The 21022-nt window shown below is 43.4% G+C and overlaps 1 protein-coding gene across 8 annotated transcripts in view; it reads right to left on the bottom strand.

Moving 5' to 3' along the window:
- The window catches only part of kdm4b (lysine (K)-specific demethylase 4B), a 77989-nt gene that overhangs the window by 45366 nt on the left and 11601 nt on the right, over positions 1 to 21022 (bottom strand). For all 8 annotated transcript variants that reach the window (XM_079506651.1, XM_079506649.1, XM_079506652.1 and 5 more), the window contains exons 4-7: positions 17047 to 17222; positions 11811 to 11925; positions 10881 to 11074; positions 4167 to 4216 (exon numbers count right to left, since the gene is read on the bottom strand). In XM_079506651.1, coding sequence (XP_079362777.1) covers positions 4167 to 4216; positions 10881 to 11074; positions 11811 to 11925; positions 17047 to 17222 — 535 coding nt within the window. The remainder of the gene's footprint in view (positions 1 to 4166; positions 4217 to 10880; positions 11075 to 11810; positions 11926 to 17046; positions 17223 to 21022) is intronic.

Genomic DNA, 21022 nt, shown 5'->3' on the forward strand with positions numbered 1-21022 from the left:
CCAACGGTTCAGTACGCCCACGGTTCAGTTCAAATCTCTTTTTTTTGGGTCACAGTTTTGGTACTACATGTAGTAAAAAGAAAATATATCCAAGATGCGTTCTTCCAACCCTGTCCGGTCTAATGTCAAACAAGTATGCTTCCTTGTTGAGTGGTGCAGCCACTCCATTATGGAGCTTTGTGTGTCCCTGGGTCCCTGCCTGGGGTCCCTGTCTGGGTCTGTTCGAGCACGAAAATAACGGTTTTCACAACCAAGTGTCACTGTTGTGCAGCCTAACACACACACATATTAACTGTATATATATATATGATGATTTCGGGTGTGACAGTACAGTACAATTACAGTACAGTACAGGGACCACCTGGGGACTCCCACATGGTAACTCTGTCATTTCTCAACCGTTTCGGGGGCGGGGCAGCTCGACCGAACCGGGCCGGCACCCTGGGCACGTTACCCCCACACAGAGTTGCACCACTCACTTTACACGGGTGTGATTTTTTTCCTGTGTTTTAGAAACTCTCCGCCGTCTTATGAGACCATCAGTGTGTCGATCGTCGTGGAGCGAAATATTCTATGGGTCTTGAAAGGTTAGTAAAAACACTTGAAAACGCTGGCAAGGCCTGATTTATTTATGCATTTACTCTGGCTGTAATGAGTTAATGGGTTAAATGCCAACACAGAGCTGAGCTCCAAGAGTTCCTACTGTATGCATTCGTGCAAATGGCAAACTAGAAGTCTATTCTCTAGTGACTTCAAGATGGTTGGTTGGTTGGTTGGTTGTAGATGGGTGCCTTTAACCAAGTCAACTTGAATGCCACTGACATTAGGAGCAGCTTAATCCTTCACTGTCATGAAGGACGACAACGCCACACAGAGAGAGAGAGAGAGAGAGAGAGAGAGAGAGAACGGGCAAGAGAGATGAGGACACGGAGCGAGAGGAGAAATGGGGAGACCCACAAATGTGTTATTGTGTGTGTGCGTCTCGTGCGTGTCTCGGTGCGTGTGTGTATGTGCGCGCGCGCATGTCTTGGCGCTGATAAAAAGTGACTAATGTACTGGTGCAGTCTGGGTATTAATCCACATTAAAATGCAGCCGGCGCTGTGTGCAGGGCTCCTATTAACTTAGAGCCTCAAGACGCTCCTTTCAGGCTGCACCAGCTTTTACATTCTCACACACACACACACACACACACACACACACACACAATAGATACATTTATATCCATTGGCGACATTAAGGGAATCATAAAGGATGTGGTGGTGAAGTAAGGCTTGTAATTGTGTTTCTCAAAAAGTAAAAATATGGAGATATGAGGTTTCTGACTGACAGCAACGATCATGTTTAATTTTAATGTGCCGCGTGTTGTGATTTGTGTTGTTTTTATATGGCTGCTACATGCCGTTTTACTTCCCCATAAACACGGCTGAAAGGTTGCTGATAATAACAACCGGATCACAAGAATCACCGAAGATATGTATTTGGCCGCCGACCACCATCTGAAAATATGTTGTTCCAGGGACCCCCCAGAAGCAACGATTTGAGTTAAAATGTTCGCTCTGAAACAATATATTCTAACATTTGGGCCACATTTTCACGATTTTTCAAAAATAGCAGATCTACAAGCTCAGCGCGGCACCGAGTAGCGCACTATGAGCTTGTAGATCTGCTATTTTTCAATAGCTAAAGTATAACGTAATGCTTCAAACACCAAAAGGGGTTCCCGCCCAAAATGGATTTAGATTCAGTCCACAGATCTACTTTGAAGGCAACATGCAGGCCGTGCATCCTAGACCTCTGCTTTACAGTCCACCCATTTTAAAACCTGTATCTTTAGCATATAACCTTTGAGTTTCTTATCATTAAAACCTTTGATTGCAAACAGCAGTTTCCTCACACGTTTGAAGCCTGACAGGAGACAAACATCGAGGCTTATATGCCTGCATGCGCGTGCGAATACACACACACACACACAGAGTTTGAGGTTGAAACCTGCTCATGTACCTATGCCTGGGCTATCTTAGGCAGCATTTGAATTTCAAATTACAATGGTGCGTGTGTGTGTGTGTGTGTGTGTGTCAGGTCTTTGACTGGGACATAACAGCAGCTAGGGGGAAGATGTTTTCCAGTGTGGAGGTGTTGCACTCTGCATCTCCCCAGACAGTCTGTCAACAAAAGGTGTCACTCACACAAAGTTGAGAGGCTAAAAAAAGAAAAGGGGGGGAATGAAAGCGCCACACTTTTCCCTAGCTTTTCTTCTTTTTGTGTCGCTAGTGTTGTTTATCTACAGGGACATAACTGCTTGTTGGTGTTCAGCTTGCATAGAAAAAAAAGAAGTAAACATATTTAGTTCCTCAGGGCTCTATGCTAGGCCCTTTTCTGTTTATCTTCACTGAACATTGGCGTATATCTACGAGCCCACGAGTCGCACTGCGACGTGTGATGCATCGTGAGCATGTACATCTGTGGTTTCCCTGCTGAGCCCACAGGTGGCACCGCCCTGGACGGCCTCGTGAAAGTTGAAGCCATCTATGAGGTCTATGAAAAAGTACACAACTGCAACACCCTAATTGATTAGGGGGGAGAGAGAGAGAGAGAGAGAGAGAGAGAGAGAGAGAGAGAGAGAGAGAGAGAGAGAGAGAGAGAGAGAGAGAGAGAGAGAGAGAGAGAGATGAAAGAGTGGTGAAAAACTCCTGGGACTCCAGGGGGCGGTAGTCGGTAGATGCTTTAGGTAGCAGGTGCCAGCCGAATTTGCAACATGAGTGAAGAAGAGGCGGCCTTGTTGTTTTGGTGGAAGTGAAACTAACCGAGCGCCCGGCTCTGCGGAGGCCCGACGAGTCCTACTAGCGATGCGATCAGTGCTTTGATGAAACAGATCCAAAATGCCGCAGCTCGCTTGGTGTTCAACCAGACAAAATTCTCACATGTCTTCCCCCCTTCTCCGCTCCCCTCCATTGGCTCCCGGTCGCTGCCCGCACAGAATACAAAAGTCTGATGCTGGCATTCAAAGCTTCCCCATATCTTGCAAGTTTGATCGAACCCTACAAACCCTCCCGCGCACTCATGATCAGCCAACGCAGGTAAGCTGGAAGTACCTTTACTAAATACGCCGGGACAACGCTCCACGCGTTCCAAACTCTTCTCCCTTCTGGCTCCAAAACTATGCAATGCACTTCCCATTACAATCAGAACTGCAGCCTCACTCCCAATCTTCCGCCGTAGTCTGAAAACCCACCTCTTCAGACTCCATCATGGCCCGTAGACTTAGATAGCATTGTATGTAGACTTATACCTTTTTATATAGCACTATACATGCATAGTTCCATTTTCTAGATAGTCCACTGTTACGTTCTTAGCTTACGAGAACTACTTGTTATGTATGTGATGTATTGCCATGTTTTTTGTTCCTGCTTAATGTAACTCGCTCTGGATTGTAAATCTAAATTGTAAATTGATTAGTGGGAGGTTGGATTAATGTTTTATTACGCGTCGATCATGCCTATTTCATCTCATTTTGAGCCCATAATGTCAATAAATGTGCACGCATTGGGGATTTTGGCCAATCTTGGGCGTGGCGACCTCTGGACAAAGAGGTAGATTAATCGTGTTATCTCGGGCGTGGCATCTAAACAGTTAACAGGAGATGGAGGGAGTGAAGGTTAGGAGAGAACATGGACCAAAGGAGAGTGAGAGAAGAGGGAGGATGATGAGGAGGAACTACTCTGTGAGGACTCTTCATTTAGTGTGTGTGAGTGCATGCTTGTTTCTGTGTCCATGTGTAAAAGGAGGCAGCGCGTGCGTGCGTGCGTGCGTGCGTGCGTGCGGTGGTACACATTCAACACCTCTTCTCTCGGTAGGGACCAAAAACACAACCAGAAGCACCTCAGCCCCAAGGCATTCTGGGTGAATCGTGCTACAAGCTTTTAGAGTGCTGCTTCCCAGAGGTGGAAAGTTGCCCAGAACTCTACTCAAATACCGTTACTTAAGTACAACTTTGAGGTAATTTTAATTTACTTCATACTTCCACCTTGAAGGCAAATATTGTACCGTTTTACTATGATTATTTATACTAACATACATACAGTCAAGTCCTACTTTATACTTGTAGATCTGCTATTTTCAACGACAACAAATATATACAATAAAATAACAATGTTCTTTCGCTTACCTTGTGCAAGCCTCTCCAACCTCTTCCCATGCTCCGGAGGGATGGCGTACCTACAGAGAACAGCAGAGGGAAGGAAACCCAATTAATGGCGAACAACATTTTAGACCATTCCATTCGTCTCTCCTGCAGTAGTCTGGCTAACAGAGAACCAGGAAGCCCTGTGGATTCTACAAGTGGCGCAACAGTTTATTCAAACTAATTGACTTAAATCAATCAGCCGAGTCATGTGACTTACTAACGAGAGTAGTATAGGGAGAGAAAGGAGCCTCTATGAGTGAACTGTAGAGGGTAAAGGTTTACGTCACAACAGCTCATTTGTACCGGCATGCACAAATGCTCTACAGTATATATATATATATATAATATACAACATCAATCTTGCCGTTTACAATTTAGGCATTTATCATCAGACCCATTTTGGGCGGGAACCCCTTTTGGTGTTTTAAGCATTATGTTATACTTTAGCTATTGAAAAATAGCAGATCTACAAGCTCATAGCAAGCTTGTAGGTCTTCTATTTGTGAAAAATCGTGAAAATGTAGTGCAAATCTTTGAATATATATTCTTTCAGAGCCAACGCTTTTAACTCAAATCTTTGCTTCTGAGGTGTCCCTGGAACAACATATTTTCAGATGGGGGTTGGCGGCCAATTTCATATAATTCTGGAGGTCCTCGACATGGAATTGTTTGACACATAGAAACATAGATTTTTCAGAAAACCGTCAGGATTTAGAAGGCATTTGTAGAATCGTCCTCTAAATGGGTTAATACAACAGTGGGATCAGGGGTCCACCGTTGTGTTAAATTAAATTTAGGGGACCTGGGACTGCCAGGGTTCCTTGAGGAGCCTCCAAATGGATCCTTACAGGTTAGCGGGTCAGAGAGAGTGTCCAAATGGAAGCGAATGCAACTGCTACAGGGTCCATTTGGTTCCATTTGTACTCTCTACTCTCAGGGTTATGGGGGGGGGGGGGGGGGGGGGGGGAATCCTTGAAATGAATAAAAGGTGTTCAGAACCACTGCAATATATAGATATATAAATATATCGTCTCCGTCGGGTGGAAACCTCATATGTCCAAAACTGGTATTTTCAGGATTCAAATTAAAAAATTAGCAAAAGTAGCAGATCTTCACACAAGCCGTAGTACGACCAAGTAGGATGTTAATTTACGAGAACAAAGTATGGAAGTATTAGTAAGAGGTTTCTGCCCGACGACAGCAACAATGAATTAATTGGCGGGGAAGAGTCTCCTCCGCTCCGCAGCAACGCTTAGTTAACCCATTCTGGGCGGGAACCCCTTTGTGTTTTAAACATTATGTTATAATTTAGCTATTGAAAAATAGCTAAACATAAACACCCAGCACTCCTCCCTGCCTCCCACAGGCCAACATCTCACTGTACAGAGAGAGAGGGGGGGGGGGGGGGGAGATGCGTCTTCTACATCCTGACAGTTTTCTGAAAAAGCTATGTTTCTATGTCAGTCGTCAGTAATTTTTCAAAAATAGCAGACCTACAAGCTCGTAGCGCGCCACTCGGTGGCGCGCTACGAGCTTGTAGGTCTGCTATTTTTCATTAGCTAAAGCATAACATAATGCTGACACCAAAAGGGGTTCCCGCCCAGAACATGTTTTTTTTTTCATTTCAGCACCCTACTTGATCACACGACCGAGGCACACAAAAGCATCGAAAGCAGTTTCAAGCTCGAGGATCTGCTGCTTTTGCCGATTTTGAAACCTGAAAGGTAACAGTTTTGGACATACGAGGTTTGCCACCCCGACAGAGACCATAAAAGAGAGGCCAGAGAAGAGGAGGAGAAGAGAAAAGAGACGAGATCATGAGCCGTGGTCTGATGCGCGGTGCCACACTGCCACCTGCGGGCCAGAGTTTGAAACGGCAGGCACAGCACGCAGCAGAATGGTGGCTTAGCAAACAGAAGGAGAAGCACGATCTATCACCAGGCGGACTGGTCCAGGGGCTGCTGTCAGAACAGAACACAGCTTGCTGACCCACAGAAGCATGCACGCACACACGCACACACACACGGCCTCCAGTCATTCGGGAAGCCGGTGGAGACTAGAGTCGGCTACATGTCCTCCAAGGAACATAGATCAACGAGGACAACGTTGATTAAAAGGCCCATGCAACTGGAAAAAAAACGGCGCCGTCAGGGGCAGAAACCTCTTAACTCCATATTCTAACTCAGTGGTGTTCAGCCAGTGGTCCGGGGACCACCAGTGGTCCTCGAGGGGGTTCCAGGTGGTCCCTAGCTAAATGATGGGAGAGTTGGTAACCACATTCTTTAGCTCTTGAGAGTGTAAAATTAAACCAAGTTTGGTTTAATAATTTGACACTCAACAAGAGACCAAATGGACCCGTAATCCCGTATGGGTCCATTTGGTTTCATGTTAGGCTCTCAAGAGTTAAATTATTGTTAAACATCGGCATTACTCAATGTACAATAAGTCTACACAATTAGAACATGTAGAAGTAGTGTTGTTATTTTGATCAACGTTTGCCTGTTAGCTCTCCTATGATACCAACATCAATACAGCATGGAATCTTGTCCAACGATAAAATTATTAATCTTTTGAGTCTGAGAGGCATCAAGTGTCCTCAAATGGTGGTCCGTGGCTCAAATGCCGAATAAATAATGGACCTTGATATGAAAAAGGTTGAATGAAAACCGCTGCTCTAACCTTCCTTGTTGTGCTTTTTCATAAATTAACGCCATATAATTCATTGTCCTACAGCGTCGCGCAAAAGTATCAAAAGTAGCAGATCCACAAGCGAGCTTGTATATCTGCAGGATCTTGTAAGGTGTGTGACGTGCTTCCAAACGACTGTGTTTTAAGCATTATGTTATACTTTAGCTATTGAAAAATAGCAGATCTACAAGCTCATAGCGCGGCACCGAGTGCCGCGCTACGAGCTTGTAGGTCTGCTATTTTTGAAAAATCGTGAAAATGTGCCTGAAATCTTATATATTGTTACAGAGTGAACGTTTTTAACTCAAATCTTTGCTTCTGGAGGGGTCCCTGGAACTACATATTTTCAAATGGGCGTCGGCAGCCAATGTCATATATTTGTGTGGGTCCTTGACATGAAAATGTTTGAGAACGACTGACATAGAAACATAAGGTTTTTCAGAAAACTGTCAGGATTTAGAAGACATTTGTAGAATCGTTCCCAGGTCAAAATGGGTTAATCCATGGGTTATAGTGCTCGGTGTGCACGGCGGTTAATTCTTGCCATCAGGACAGTTTTATTGGTTGCCGTACTCACACCCTTCCGTGCCGCACCTAACATCTGGCGCCCTCTCCGCCCGGACAGCGTGCTAGCGAGCCGGTGGCCAAAAAGCTCATTGGCCTCAGGGGGTTGCCCAAATAGATAAGCTTGGCAGACTGCCATCATCTGACCTGACTTGTACCAACTGTTAATTTGTCCAAAATCCCCCCCAGGAGTAACATTTATGGTAAAGCATAATCTTTTATTGGCAAGCGTCAGACTGCTCCATTTGATCCAGATTCACCCATAACTCTATCTAGTCGCATGCTTAACGTTCGCATTGGGCAATCAACGTGTCAATCAAAGCAGGGTTTTGCGAATGGAAATGGCATTGCCGGGCCGTTAATCGAGACAGCGGCGTAGTTTAGTAGAGGTGGCTGTTAAAACAAATGCATTTGGAGATCTCAGTAGATTTATTGCACTTATGTCAATATGCCAACAACGGTCAAGTGGATTTTAAGACACTGGAATGGGTCTTTAACCCATTTTGACCTGAGATCAGATTCTAAAAATGTCTTCTACATCCCGACAGTTTTCTGAAAAAGCTATGTTTCTATGTCAGTCGTTCTTCGATTTCTCAAAAATAGCAGACCTACAAGCTTGTAGATCTGCTATTTTTCAATAGCTAAAGCATAACATAATGCTAACACCAAAAGGGGTTCCCGCCCATAATGGGTTAAGGGACGATTAACACTATGGTCCCGGGTGCGCACTCAGGACCACTTGGCAGATGTTGTGGTTAGTGTGAATGATGCGTACCGTTCCCGGGAGCGGATCGCCCAACCGTCCCCGGGACCGCATGGGGGGGCGGGTCTCGGGACCGTTAAAGTGTATTCGGATATGGATCGTTCCAATGTGAATGCATGCGTACCTAAAGGAGGAAGTGGACTGTTTTTTTTTTTTAGAACGTGACATAATCTCTAGTCGACGAGCCAAAAAAAAAAGCACACAGACGCTGCACGACGCGCAACACTAGCGCATTTCTCAACGCCGCCCGTCTCCTGTTGAATCTGCGTATACGCACAGTACGCGCTGATCTTATTCTGCGGACTACATGTGGCTCTTGGGCTTGGCATAGTCTCCAAAGTAAAACGAATAATAATAATGCTAAAGTAGAATCCATAGCAAACTAATCAAACACGACACTGGAGCACAGAACTGACTGACACAGTGAATAGCAGGCAGGCTGACAGTGAAGTAACGGCAAAGAGGCAATGCAATGCAGTCACAGTGTGTCTGGATTTATTGGAGACAATGTCGCAGAGTTGATGGTCAGTGTCCGTGCGCGCCAGCCATCAAGCACACCGCCACCTGAGAGGACCAAAGTGTGTTATGCAAGTGTACCCGGGTGCGCTGTTGAATCTCGGGCAATGTGAATCATGGCCAGCGGGGACCAGGCAACCATATTCGGGAGCGGTTCGAATGAAACGGACTCAGTCCGTCTCAGTGTGAATCCCCTATAAGTCTGAAGGTTGCCATGTTTGAGTTTTTATAGTTTTGGATTTTGTTCATGCCTATTCCTCCCACTGTATGCGTTGTAACTGCCGTTGTATCCTACTGAAGGTGCCCCCACCGGGAGGACGTAGAGCCTCCCGCCCTATACTCCTCCTGCCCAGTACTACCTGACGACAGGTGCCGCCTCAGCCCGTATAAGAGTACGTGAAGTGACAAATATCACCCTCCCCGCCTGGCTTCCCTACCCTCAACAATGCCAGACGGATTCGAACCCAGACTCCGCGTGGTGGGCAGATACTTTAGCACTGCGCCACCCGAGCCCCTCTACGACAACATTAACCAATTAAGCCATATACATCTTGTTGCACGAATAATACAAAGCCGACGTGTCACAATGTGAGCTTGTAGGTCGACTATTTTGGCCTTTACCTTTGACAATCCATTTGAAGTGTTTCGAACCTTCAATGTGGATGATAAATTGTGATGGGGTCGTGGATACAAATATATTGTCTCTGTGGGGTGGAAACAACATATGTTCAAAACTGTTTCAAATTCAAAAGTACCAAAAGTAGCAGATCTACAAGCTCAAAATGTGTGGCTTCGCACCGCGCGTCTAGCTCGTGACACGCTGTAGTATGATCAAGTAAGGCACACAAAAAGTTAAAATATGGATATACGAGTTTTCTGCCCGACAGCAACTAAATAATTTTCTTTCTTCTTTTAATTAGACGGGACGGCGTAGAGAGAAAAGGTAATTGAGTTAGGGCACACAAAGGGGGAAGAGAAGAATGCAACGCAGGTCTCCAACAGGATTTAAAAACAGGGTCTTTGTGTCAGCTACCAGTGTTAATTAATGTACTGTTGGACTTCATGTTCAATTATAATCCCAGGTTAAGACCACCCAAAATCCTATTGTTGCGTATGCGTATGTGTGTGCGCGTGTTTGTCTGTGTGCGCGCGTGTGTGTGTGTGTGTGTGTGTGTGCCTCCATGAATCAAACTAATCAGACAATCAGGCCGTCCCCTCCTGATCCACACCCTCCTCCGGCCCTCGTTGTCATGGCTACGGCACGTCTCGCTCTCCAGGAGAACGAGAGAGAAGGTAAGAGAGAGGGAAAGAGAGAGAGAGAGGTAGAGAAGGTAAGAGAGAGGGAAAGAGAGAGAGAGGTAGAGAAGGTAAGAGAGAGGGAACGAGAGAGAGAGGTAGAGAAGGTAAGAGAGAGGGAACGAGAGAGAGAGGTAGAGAAGGTAAGAGAGAGGGAAAGAGAGAGAGCTGTAGAGAAGGTAAGAGAGAGGGAACGAGAGAGAGGTAGAGAAGGTAAGAGAGAGGGAAAGAGAGAGAGAGCGGTAGAGAAGGTAAGAGAGAGGGAACGAGAGAGAGAGGTAGAGAAGGTAAGAGAGAGGGAAAGAGAGAGAGATGAGTCGGTCGGTGTGAGCTTGCCACCATTGGTGTGTGAATGTGGGAAGTGAGGACGCTGGCGTTGACTGTTCGCCGCTTCACCTCCCAATGTATGAATGAATGAACCATTGTAAAGCGCTTTGAGCACTTGGAAAAGCGCTATAAAAATGCAATTCATTATAAAAAATGCAATTCATTATAGAGGTAGAGAAGGTAAGAGAGAGGGAACAAGAGAGAGAGGCAGAGAACTAAAAAGAGAGAGGGAAATAGAGAGGCAGAGAACTAAAAAGAGAGAGGGAAATAGAGAGGCAGAGAACTAAAAAGAGAGAGGGAACGAGAGAGAGAGAATGACAGACCGAGCAGGGGGGGAGAGAGAGCAGGGGAGAGAGAGGTAGAGAACAAAAGAGAGAGAAGGAGAGAGCGAGGGAAAGTGAGGGAGATAATGATGGTGTGAGAAAGAAGAAAATCACACCCGTGTGAATGAAGTGAGTGGTGCAACTCCGTGTGGGGGTTTAGAAGACATTTTTTTTAAATTTCGACGTCAGGTCTGGGTTAAAAGGCGGCGTGTTACTGACCAGGACTTGGACGCTCCAAAGTGCAGGTAGTTGATGCTGTACAGGTCCATGTCCTCCGTGTGCCAGGCGAAGGTGGTCTTCCACATGCCAAAGTACAGGTAGGGCGTGTTGACGCCCTCGATGACGATGCCACACTCCTGCTCCACCATGTCCAGCAGGGTGTTGAGGCGACCGATGTTCCACTCCTCGATGTCCTGGACATAGAGAGAACCAAGGCAAAAAGGTCAAATCTCCTGCACTGAAAAATGGAATGTTGTTTTCTTTGGTGTTAATATAATTTTAAAAGCCCATGTTATTATGCCAGCTCAGAGCTGTACTACATTATTAATACAAAATCAGGTCCCAACAAATCCTAGTAAATTCGAACATTTTTTTCCTGAATACAACAATCTAATTTCATTAATAATAATAATAATAATAATAATAATAATATAAAAAAGTTAAAGAAATTGTGAAAATCTTCAAGCTCGCAATGTGACATGTGACCCCCCCCCCCCCCCCCCCCCCACCCCCCTTGCTGTTGTAACACTTCAATTCCCCCTCGGGGATTAATAAAGTATCTATTCTCAGAGTTACAGACACATACTGGTCCATTTGGTTCCAAAGTATCATTTAGCTGGGGACCCCCTGGAACTCCCTGAAGGACCCCTGGGGGTCCCCGGACCCTACTTTGGGAACCACTGTTCTATAGAATCCTAATGACATCAGTCTTGGTGACAGAACCATGTGCAGATCTGTTATTTCAACTACTTTTGCAAGGCATCATTGTGCGGCAAAGTATAAAAATAAATAATAATAAATGTCCCTCTCGATTATAGGATTAAGCCAAAAAGTTATGTATAGTCATAAAATAAATCGACAGTTGCAACTCTAATTACGACTTGCCTTGCCAGGCCGATTATTTTAGCTAGGCGGTAAAGGTGGTCTCACCGGGTCATAGATGGAGCCGCTGACATCTGCACCGTACATGGGAGAGTTGAACGTCAGGTTCTTCCAGTACTTTCTTTCCAGGTCGTCAAAGTCTTTGTGGCGAGGTGTGTTGAACCTAAACACAGAAGAAGCAGACACAGATTTGACCAGTGGTTCTCAAAACTTTTTCCAAGTCAATGAGCCCCAAACAAACTTGTATTTTTGTTATTTTCCCTGAAAATTCTTACAAAGCCAGAGCCTATGTGTGGCATGCACCTGGACCACTAGGCCAGCGGGCGCCCGCTCTGCATTTACTATTGTGTGATATTTATTGTGGTACCTGCCAACTAAACTAGACTGATGACAGATTGTAAAGTTGCAGTGGCTACATGTGAACACAAGGTGGAGCCCATGTTGTGCTTTGACTCCACAGTTCACCAAACACCATTGATACTTTAGCTAGCCTGAGAATCACACGCAACTACAAATGCTTGTTACTAGAAGTTTGTAGTTTTCCCACCCACCAACTCAGTTTACATAACACTGTCTTATTATAACATCATTATGAAGCTCTTAGAGTCTAGATGCCCTTTTAAAATAGATAAAGCCATAATGGTGGAAATGTTGCGTGTAACAAAATCGATCTCTAGCAAACTTCTTTGAATATGTTTAAAGATGTATTTTTGGGCTTTCATGTCAGCACAGTAGGCTGAAAGGAAATGTGGAGAAAGATGGGGAAATGCAAGAAAGGCCGTCAGGATCAGGACTCGAACCTGTGACACGCTGTCAGGCTACATCGTAGCCTACACCAGCGGTCCGGGCCTGAACCTAATGTTTACACACATTAGGGCATTTAGCAACTAGTCGACTAGTAAATCCACTAGTCGACCTTGTTGGTAAAAAATAAATTAAAAAAAGTTGTTTTTTTTGTTTTTCCGATTTTGTAGGCCTCAAGATCAGGTAGATTATAGTTATAGTCACCAATGTACAGTTTTTAAATGTAATGTAATGTTTTGTTTTTTTTACACAATAGGTAATTAAACAACTAGTCGACTGGTCGACTAGTAAACTAGGCAACTAGTAAACTAGTTAAAATGACTAGAAGTGAATGCCCTAACACACATTAACAAGGGAGCCTCCTTCCCCCTGCCAATCACATTAATATGCTACCATCTTTGTAAATGTAATACATGTCACGTCTACATTGCGGAAGCTGTGGTTTTAAAATTAAGTCTCGGTCTAGAAATATGAATATAGGAATGCAGATAACGTTGAACTTGTCTCATTTTTGACTGGCCAATTTGCAAAGAAAAGGTGAGAGAAGAAAAGGAGTCGGGTCCACCAAGGTGTTTTCCTTATGAGCTGACTGCGTTACGTCCAGTTTGAACCGAGTTGTACAACTGCCAACTTCGACTGTGCGTGACACGCGCCACTGTGACACGTTGAATGAGTTCCAGAGTGCATAGCAGGCAAGTGATAATAAATAGAAAAGCAAATTAACCAATTTTGACCTGAGATCAGATTCTGAAAATGTCTTCTACCTCGTGACAGTTTTCTGAAAAAAGCTATGTTTCTATGTCAGTCGTTCTTCGATTTTTCAAAAATAGCAGACCTACAAGTTCATAGCGCGCCACTCGGTGGCGCGCTATGAGCTTGTAGATCTGCTATTTTTCGATAGCTAAAGCATAACATAATGCTAACACCAAAAGGGGTTCCCGCCCAGAATGGGTTAAGAGGAAGTGCTCTTCTTTACATTATTTGATCGCCACACGTCTCTCTGCACCACCTCCACACTGCTCTTTGTGCCTCATCACTAGATACCTCACACTTTCAAAACCCCTGGTTCCTTCTTGACAACTGTATTACATAACATGGAATCTTACATTTGGGTATTTAATACTAAATAAAAGGATTAGGCTACAAGCATTTAGGTCCAGTTATGACACTGAGACTGCCGGTTACATTTTTCCTCCAGGTTTGGTGTACTTTTGTTTGTATTCTGCTTAATTGTTCCGTAGTGGCTCTTCCAAACATTTTCAAAAATAGCAGAAGTTGTAAATCTGCTATCCAACCCATGTTGCCTGCTGCACAGATCACATTTCCCCATGAGGAATAGGTTTCACCATGTCTTTTTATCTAATGAAACATACCTGACCTAACTAGCCACCGTACTACCCAGTATGACTACAACAAGAAGATAGCTTATCTTATCTTTTTCTCCCCCCAATTTTGTAATTATGCCAGTTCCCCCTGAACAAGGTTCTCAACCTTTTCAGGCTGTGACACCCCAACATATTTTTTGCACTGGGGAACCCCCACCCTGACAAGCACTTGCAATTTTGTTTTTATTTGACTCTGTTCCACGCGGATAAAGATTGTGAAAATAGCAGCTCTACAAGCTCACAACGCCTCGTGTTGCAAGACATTGTGAGCTTGTAAATCAGTATTTTTTGTTGATTACTTTTGACGCTTTTGATCTTTTTCTTTGCTTTCTTTTAGGTATTAAAAAGGTTACTTAAATTGTCACTTCACTGTCATCTGGGGACCCCCCCTAAAAAAACGTGGGGACCCCCCTGGGGGACCCAACCCACCGGTTGAGAACCATTGAAGCTTCAGCTTCAGCCTAGACTAGACTTTTCGGTGCTACCCCTTTGTAAAAAACTTAAATGCAAATGATGAAACTTAACATGTAAATGTAAAGCACCGAAATAAACTATTCATTCAATTCATTCAATTGAACTACAGTACAACACTCCCTGCAAACCAACCCCCACAGTTGTCCTGTGGAGAGTGGAGATAACCACATGGCTTAGGCCACATGACTCATCGGACACTACCTGTACACGGATGCAATTTGTCCTCTAACACTATCCCTCCCCCGAAAGCAATAGCTATTGAGCTGCAGGATTCCTATTGTTGCGTCGTCGTTGTTGTCACACGTCTAATTAATTAGACGTGCGACAACAACAACCACGGAACAATAGACTCTAACGACCATAGGAATGTATATCTAGGTGTGCCCCGAGATTTTTAGGCTATGAAAAGTGTGCCCCGGGACAAAAAAGGTTGGGAAACACTGCTCTATGCCATGTTTGTTCATATTCAAGTTATTAAACAAAGCTGTTGCCTATGGTAAGAGGCAATTGCTTTTTTATTGTGATCATTTCATATTTTTCTATATTATTTATTGTATGTCAAATATGTATGTAAAAATGTAATAGTAGCAGGATCTAATTGAGGGTTGTGAAATATGAACGATTTAACCCATTAAAACCGGGAAAGCATTGATTTGTCATTTTTGATTGGCATTTTCAAAAAATAGCAAATGTACAAGCTCACTGTGAGCTTGTATATGGGCCATCTCGGAACATGTTTGAAAAACCTTGAAAGAACTACTAGTTCAGGATGCATTTGTAGAATTGGCCTCGGGTCGATTCTAGAAATGTGTTTAAAGGCATGACTGCACAGACTGTTAAATTCCTCACATTTCCAGTCTTGTTATGATTACTGATTGCTGAACAAGGCTTTGTGTGGAAGGACGCGTGCTGAGCACTGTTGCTCTGTTTGCTGCCCGTGCCATCAGGCTGAAAGTGCCTCAAGGACGTTTCCATGAGCGTCTAGTAATGATTCCTCTGAGAGCTGCAGACAGACAGACAACAACCACACACACCTCCTCTTGGTGCACATGGAGTCACCAGCTGCTGCTGCTCAGCTGACGAGTTAGTTCAGGGGTGGGCAACTTTGACGATGGAGAGGGCCACTATATTTCCACAGTCACTCCAGAGGGCCACATTGCGTATTACCGTCGTATGGAAAAATAGCCGATCTACAAGCTCAAAACGTGCCTCAGTAAGACGCGTTTTGAGCTTGTAGATGAGCTATTTTTGCCATTGTTTGAATTAAAATCCTGAATAATTTTTTGCTATTTGGAATGCTGAAAACTTTGAAAAGTAACGTTTTTATTTAATTTCAAATGCCTTTCAAATGCTTTTAATTATTAGTTATGTTAACTTTGTAAACTTAATACAAATACATTGGATATAAAAAAGGCAATAACATTTAAAATACTACTCATTAAGATACTTGTAGGTCTGCTATTGAGTGAACATTTTAACTCTTTGCTTCTGGGGAGGTCCCTGGAACAACATATTTTCAGATGAGGTGGAGGCCCATTACATATAGTTTTTGGGGTCCTTGACATGAAATATTGAGCACCACTGATACAGAAACATGAGGTTTTTCAGAAAACTGTCATCATTTAGAACTAAGACATTTTAAAAATGTCAACGTCAGGCTTAAATGGGTTAAGTGAAGGTGGGAGGCGCCAGTTGCCCATGTATGAGTGAGTTAGTGAGGAGTTTCACCAGGACGTTGTAACGCATGCAACACGCTACACGCATGCTACACGTTAGTCCTCCCCGTTCCGCTCACGGCTGAACAGATCAGCAGCAACCAGTATGAGTCGCAGACAAGTCTTTACAAAAATAAATTACTCCACATTTTGTTTTCAGGAAATATACTTTGATCCTAGTATTGATGATTTCTTGTATGGAACTGGATGTCTTTATATGTCTTGATGAATTGAATACACGGAACCACAATGGAAACCAGCCCTCTGGGCCTTTTGTGTTATCATTTTAGAATAATTATTATAACTGTACCTTTTTTGTTAAACTGTTAATGAAGTATTCAATTAATCAATGCAGCGACACAAAAGATCTTGAAAAAACTTAACAAAATATTTTCAGATGGGGAGGTCTGCAGCCAAATACATAATATGTCCTTGACATTATGTTTTGAGAACCACTCGCCCTGTGGAGGAGTCAAACTCCAGCACGCACAGTATTTTAACGCTGGTGTCACCCGGATACTATATTGTCTTCCACAGGAGGTTTGTGGAAGAGGAGCACTTGTTTTTAGTATTTCAGCAAGGCAGCGAGTCCCTTTTTTTTTTATGTTCAAAAATAGCAGATGTACAAGCTTGCAAGTTGTAGATCCTAAGATTCTTTGGAATAACTAAAATGAGAGATGCTTTCCCGGATTGAATGGATTAACTATTGTAGCCGGTCACCTGTTTACACTTAGTCTGACTCTTTCACGGAGGATATTATTCTGTGAGGTTAAGGTTAGGTTTAGGCATAGTGTTTGTGAGGTTAGCGTTATGTTTAGGCATATAACCACGCCGACCTGGGCGAATGCTCCGTGACAACGGCAGACCCTGGCCTGTTGACACTACGCAGTGAAAGAGCCGACTTACTTCTTGCTGTTGGCCAGCTTGCGGTACTCGGCCACCGTCATGGACTTCTTCTGGATGTTGTACTGGGTGAACAGTCCAGACTGGCCCGTCACCACCTGGCTGATGGGAGCCGGGATCACCATGTCCTCAATGGTGTCGTAGCACTTCCGCGGCTTCCATCCCTCCGGAGGAATCACCTGGTGTGAGCAAAGATTGTTAATTATGGAAGATGGAGAGGCGACATGGTACATAAATCCTACAAATGGTCTCCTAAGTGAGCGCCGGCGTCAGATGGACAATCTCGAACGTCCCGTGGTTACTGCTGCTAGATCCTGCGAGAGTGTGTTGCTGGGACAGAGAAAGGTCGATAATAAAGTAGATTTTCTCCTCATGTCTCTCTGAAGCCATTTTAGTGTTAAAGGGTTTTAACACCTTAAAGACACTTCTATTTTCTATTTTTAAGACTTGAGTTCTATTTATTATTCATCTTACACACTCGCACAAAAGTAGCAGACCGCTTTTTTGATTTTGAATCCTGAAAAGTAACCGTTTTGGCTATACACAGAGACCTCAACTGTAAATGTACTTTCACTTTGACATAGAAATGATTACATTCCCTTTCCAGACGTGCTTGTTTTGCATAAGAATAGCGCGCAGGCTGCAGGCTGAGCCGACAAGTTTGTCTGACATTTAAACTGAGACACTGCATTCAACAATAAGAGTAACGTAGACCTAAAGGAACCATGCTTAGATCACCAATGAGCAAATATGCATATGCAAACTCATATTTGCTGCTGACGATGTTGACACTTGACAGTCCTAAGATGATGTGCCAATATTTAAACAAAAACATTTCAGTTATTTTAGCCAGTAGAGGAAAGACAGTTAAGATACAGTACTAGTGTTGCTTATTCACCAAGTGAGTCCACAAACTGCAGTGCAATAACTAGGGAAGTGAAATCAGACTGCAGAATAACATATGTTGTGGGGGGGGGGGGATGACATTGCAAATTACTATCATTTTAGTTTTCGTAATATGTATCACAAAACTGCATTTTGTCGGGTTGAAACCACATGTCCAAAACTTACTTTTCAAGATTTATAATCTACAGCAGATCTACAAACTCAAAATGCTCAATACGTTTGATACTTGTTTCGACATACTATTGGTCCAACGACGACATTCACAAACTACCTCAAACCCTAAACTACGCATGTTTGCCATCCTTAATCCGATCGGTAGTATGCTCAAGTAGGGCATTGAATTAGAAAGAAAAATAAATAAATAAAAAACACAAAAAGTTCTAATTTGGAGCTAAGAGGTTTCTGCCTGACAACAGTGATATACGTAAGGGTGATCTCGGAGGGGGAAATAGGCAGTTTGCCTCAACATGACGACTCCTCTGTGAACACAGAATGTGCTTGCAAGGATAGTTGACCGATACAAATCAATGAATCACTTATCAGATTGAGTGTACTTTGTTTTGAACGTTGTCACGGAAAATGCAAACCTTGCTAGTTTTTGTTTGAATTTCCCTAAGCTGCATTGCATTTGCATGTGACTATTGCACATGTGTACATTGCAAGGGAGGCGCTGAAAGGAGATATTGCGCAGCCCTATAGTAGTATGGATGCTTTGTGCCGTTCTCACAAAATGTCTCTTTAGCCCATTTTGACCTGAGATCAGATTCTAAAAATGTCTTTGATTTTTCAAAAATAGAAGACCTACAAGCTCGTAGATCTGCTATTTTTCAATAGCTAAAGCATAACATAATGAAATGCTAACACCAAAAGGGGTTCCCGCCCAAAATGGGTTAAGCCAGTGGCTCTCAAAGTGGGTTCCATGGACACCCAGGCGAGGGGTTTTAACAACTATATCCATAATCCATTTATACGTTGGCTATTCAAAAATAGCAGATCTACAAGCTCATCTGCACTATTTTTTCAACACAAATCTTCTCTTCTAGTGGGGGGGGTCCCTGGCACAAAAGATTTCCACACATATTCATATTCACATCGATCGTGTCAGACAGAAACCTCTCTGTCCATTCTCCATAGATAATGTGTGACTGTGAATACATTTACCTACTACAGCACCGTCACACAAAAGCATCAAAAGTGGCAGCTCTACAAGCTTGAAACACGGCACGAAGAGACGCATTTTGAGCTTGTAGATCTGCTTGTACATTTAGCTATTTGGGAATTTTACACCTGAAAAGTTATGGACATATGAGGTTTCCACCCGACAGACAATATTAATTTGGGGGTCCTTGACATTGACACGAACATGGCCATAAGGTTATGAACCCATAAGAGCTGTGTTCTTCTGCCGTAAACGACACAATAGCTAGGGGTGCATAAGTTAATCGAACAAATTGAAAAAAACAGATCTACAAGCTAGCCAGTCCACACCAATGCTACTCCTTGCAACAATTATCCCCGAATGGCACCAGTCTGCAACTGGTCAGTCCTCCAAAAACAACAAATGTCTTGCAAGTGGTTGCAAGTTGTGTTTGGGTACGTTTGGTCATAAATTGTTTTCATAGTTTGTACAGTTTATTACTTTCAAAACGAACACTAATTCTGCAAGCGTTTTGTGGCGAGCTAACCAACGGCAAGCTAACGGCCGCTAACGGCTAAGACAAGATGATTTCTCCCCTCGCACATAATGCATTCACCGAATCCTAAAAGGTCCATCTTTTAGCACATTTTTGTGCAAAATGAAAATGCATTGCAACTTGCAGTTAGTTAGTGGATTTAACTAAAGCCATCTGCAAACCGTGTGTCACGATTAATCTTCGATTAATCTTCACAATCAGACTCGCAGACTCTCTCACGGCTGTTTGCGTTTAAACATTTTTGGTTCCCTTGTGTGTAGTATGAACTATGAACGGTTAAAGCAGGAATTTGAGGTGAGGGTTCATTTCAGGTTGTGCGCTCCTCAAACACTCGAACCTGTATTTCAAGCTAATGTAGTACTTTGAAACGAATTAATGGTCAAAGTTATTGCATTTTTAGTAAGAGAAAGTCATGCAATACAAAATGCCTCTTGCCTGATCATTAGAAAAGGCATTTAAGCAGCTCAAAGAAAATATTCTTCAGTTGACATCTCTTTATAGTGTTACAAGCAACAACGGTATGTCTGGCCTGGGCCATGGCTCAGTGGTCCAGGCACCTTGGCTGGTAATCCAGTCTGGCAGTGTGCCGCGGGTTCGACTCCCGATCCCGACGGCCTTTACTGCATGTCTTCCCCCCATTTCCTGTCAGCCTACTGTCTGTCCCTCCATAAAAAATATATAAAATAAAGGCAAAAGCCACAAAAAAATACGGCTTTACGGCTCAAATAATATATATGCAGGAGATGCATTTTAACTGATTTTCATATAATTCAAAATGGCAGGTGATCTAGATCGGAGGCAAAAAGTCAGAGCACGAAACTTGTTCGGTATGAGGAGACATGTGTGTGTCAAGGTTTCATTGCAGACGGTCAAACGGTTCATGAGCTATGCACGTTTAAAGTTTGTAGACGGTCAAACGGTTCATGAGCTATGCACGTTCAAAGTTTGCATATTCAATTGAGTGCTATAGCGCCACCCTTTGGCCAATGGTTGTGGGCTTCGCATCATCATTGGAATATTTATATTTCAATGGCAAATGGATGTGAGAAAGAACAAAACACATGTATTTGCATACACAGCTATTTCTTCAGTGTTTTACTCTCAGTTACTCTCATTCATTGATGGGTGTGCTTGACACCTTGTAATTGAATTACATCTGAATAGGAACGTTATAGACCAAGCACTCAGACAATCAACATGTAAAAGTGATGACTCATTGTCATTGTTTTGTCTGCATGTAATGATGGTGGCTCATTTGCAATTGAATGGTCTATAGGTTTACCATTGAGTTTCACAGAATGTTGGGTCATTGTTATAGTCTGATTGCAGTATCACACATTACAATAATTGTCGTATTTACATGGCATGGTAAACAAGTG

The sequence above is a fragment of the Electrona antarctica genome (assembly GCF_951216825.1).
Source record: "Electrona antarctica genome assembly, chromosome: 7".
Classification (NCBI taxonomy): domain Eukaryota; kingdom Metazoa; phylum Chordata; class Actinopteri; order Myctophiformes; family Myctophidae; genus Electrona; species Electrona antarctica.